General features: G+C 34.0%; 1 protein-coding gene across 1 annotated transcript; it reads right to left on the reverse strand.

Moving 5' to 3' along the window:
• Nucleotides 1-460: 460 nt before the first annotated feature.
• Nucleotides 461-1,831, reverse strand: LOC107766609 (ethylene-responsive transcription factor ERF037-like). Its single transcript, XM_016585423.2, has one exon. The coding sequence runs from the start codon at nt 1,638-1,640 to the stop codon at nt 738-740; it is 903 nt and encodes a 300-aa protein (XP_016440909.1). The 5' UTR covers nt 1,641-1,831; the 3' UTR covers nt 461-737.
• Between the last annotated feature and the right edge of the window lie 683 nt (nt 1,832-2,514).

Raw genomic sequence — 2,514 nt, forward strand, 5'->3', positions numbered from 1 at the left:
TAGTATGCGACCAAAATTATTTACATTAGATAGCTGCAATAGTATATAAAATATATATATAGTTTTAAAAAATATGTAGGTAATACAAAAACTATATGGGTAACAGTGTTTAAAAATCATTGAAGAATAGGTATGGATTTAGGTTAAGGTAACAAATGTAAATTTAAACTATCCACCAACCATTGTATCATATTCACTATTTTCAACCCCATGTTATGTTATATTTTGTTTGTTATATATAAGTGAGAAACTTAAAAACCATATATAAATATAATAAAACAAGAGATTAAGTTATGCATTAATGGGGCCAAAAAAAAGTTCAATCACATCACTTATAACATAATTATATGTAAATATCTATGATAAATACTATTATACTAATAGTTAATCTAATAAAATAGTAATTAATCTGCTATACTACATTAACTTACACAGTTACACTTAATCGGGCCAGTAAATATCGAATACGTAGTATATATTTATTAGAAGAAAAAAAATACAAAGATGAGGAAGAAGGAGGAATCAACTAATTAAAAATAAATTATGTGATAGTCTTTTCACCATATAAAAAAGAAGATGGGATCTATAGCTGTAAAAATGCCATTGCAAACTGGCCAAAAAGTACTACTTGAGATGCAAGAAACGTATATAGTTTTCAGCCCTTTGATCCTAAAGCAAAACTACAAAAAGTGTAAATTAAAAAAAAATGACAAAAAAAAACACACCATTTTAATCCTCTAATGTTGCCATAGAAAACTCTCAAAACTGTTGGAAACCACAGCTTCTAATCCCGTATTAAATCCCATATTAATATTCTCTCCACCAAAATAATATTCACAATTAGTACCATAATAATCCCACCAATCTGATTCAATGAACCTTAATACTTCTTGAGTTGACTCAACCGAGTCGTAACTCGTGTCCAGCTTCGGCAACTTCACTATCTCACTCAGCTCCTCATGCTGCGGCGCCAACATAGCCGCAGCCGGAGGCGGAGGCGGAATTTCCGCCTCCAACTCTGCTGGTGTCGACTCGTCGTCGCACAACGACGAAGATGTAATGCCAGAAACTAAAGACAACGAAGATGAGGATGACGTCATCGACGCTTCCGACGCTGCCGGCGAAGATTCCGTTGGGTTGAGATGATCCATGTGAGCGGCTTTTACGGCGGCAGCTTGGACGTCACGTGGAGAGCACGTGGCCGGTCGAGGCAATAAATCGGCGAGTTGAGGGAAATTAAGGATCGCGGATCCACCTTTAATGGACATAGCAGCGACGTCGTGTGCACGCGCCGCCATTTCAGGGGTGGCGAAAGTACCTAACCAGATTCTTGATTTCTTCTTCGGTTCACGAATTTCAGACACCCATTTTCCCCACGCCCTCTTTCGTACACCAACGTACGACGGGTGTTTTGATCCGTCGCTGGTTTTGTTGCCACCATTTTTCTTACTGCTATTACTACACTTACTCACATTTGTTTGACCATCATTTTCTTCTTCTTCTTCACGGCATCTCTTGAGTCGGTTTTTCGAGTTGATATTCTTTATAAGAACAGAAGAAGATGAAATTGTAGAAGAAAGTGAACAAGAGTTATAACTACTAGATTCAGATTCTGAGTTTGGTGTTGTTGGCTCAGCCATTGATGCTCTTTTTTTGTAGACACTGCAATAACTTTAACAAACTGAACTACGTTGTAGATATATATATATATATATATATATATATATATATATATATATAAATGGGTTTAGAGAGAGATATTGAAAAATGTTTAGGTTTTTAGTGAAAAGGAGAGGTAGAGGGTATTGAAGAAGGAGAGTTGATTTACAGAATAATTGGGTTTTTTGTAAGTGGTGGATGGTTTATATATAGTAAGAGTAGGGGACAGAGAGCTAAGAGAAAGGTGGGGGTGGGGGTGGGGTGCGGTGGGGTGGGGTGGGGGTGGGATGGGGGTGGTGCCTGCCCGGGAGGGGGGGGGGGGAGAGAATGAAGACGAAAGAATGGGAAAGGTGAGGTTTTTCTTTAAAATAACTTTTATACACTCCTTTGATTGTACACAATAATAGCAATGAATGTGAGTAGTGTCATACTTCTCATCTATTTTAATGTGAATTTAAGTTATGTATATTGATAGTGTAAAGATCTTTTAGCAAGTTATTAATTATTTTTGTTAAGTTATTAATTACACTATTTTTTTAGTTTATTTTAATTAATTTTTTTATTATTTTGCACATATTAACCAATTTGTCTTTTAGTATTAATTAATAATAAAATTGATCATATTAAATTTAATTTGATTATCGAAAATATAATAAATTCTCATAGGTGTAAGAAATTCTTACACTTTTAATATATTTTAACCTTTTATAGAAGATTATATTGTTTCTCTTTTTTAATGGTTTAAGTTATGCATATAGTGGGTGTAAAAAAATTTCTTACACTATCAACATATTTTAATCTTTTTCTTATTTTTATTGTAACAATTAATGTTCAGAACATAGAACTTATATTCTT

This window comes from Nicotiana tabacum, chromosome 8, assembly GCF_000715075.1.
Source record: "Nicotiana tabacum cultivar K326 chromosome 8, ASM71507v2, whole genome shotgun sequence".
Taxonomy (NCBI): Eukaryota; Viridiplantae; Streptophyta; class Magnoliopsida; order Solanales; family Solanaceae; genus Nicotiana; species Nicotiana tabacum.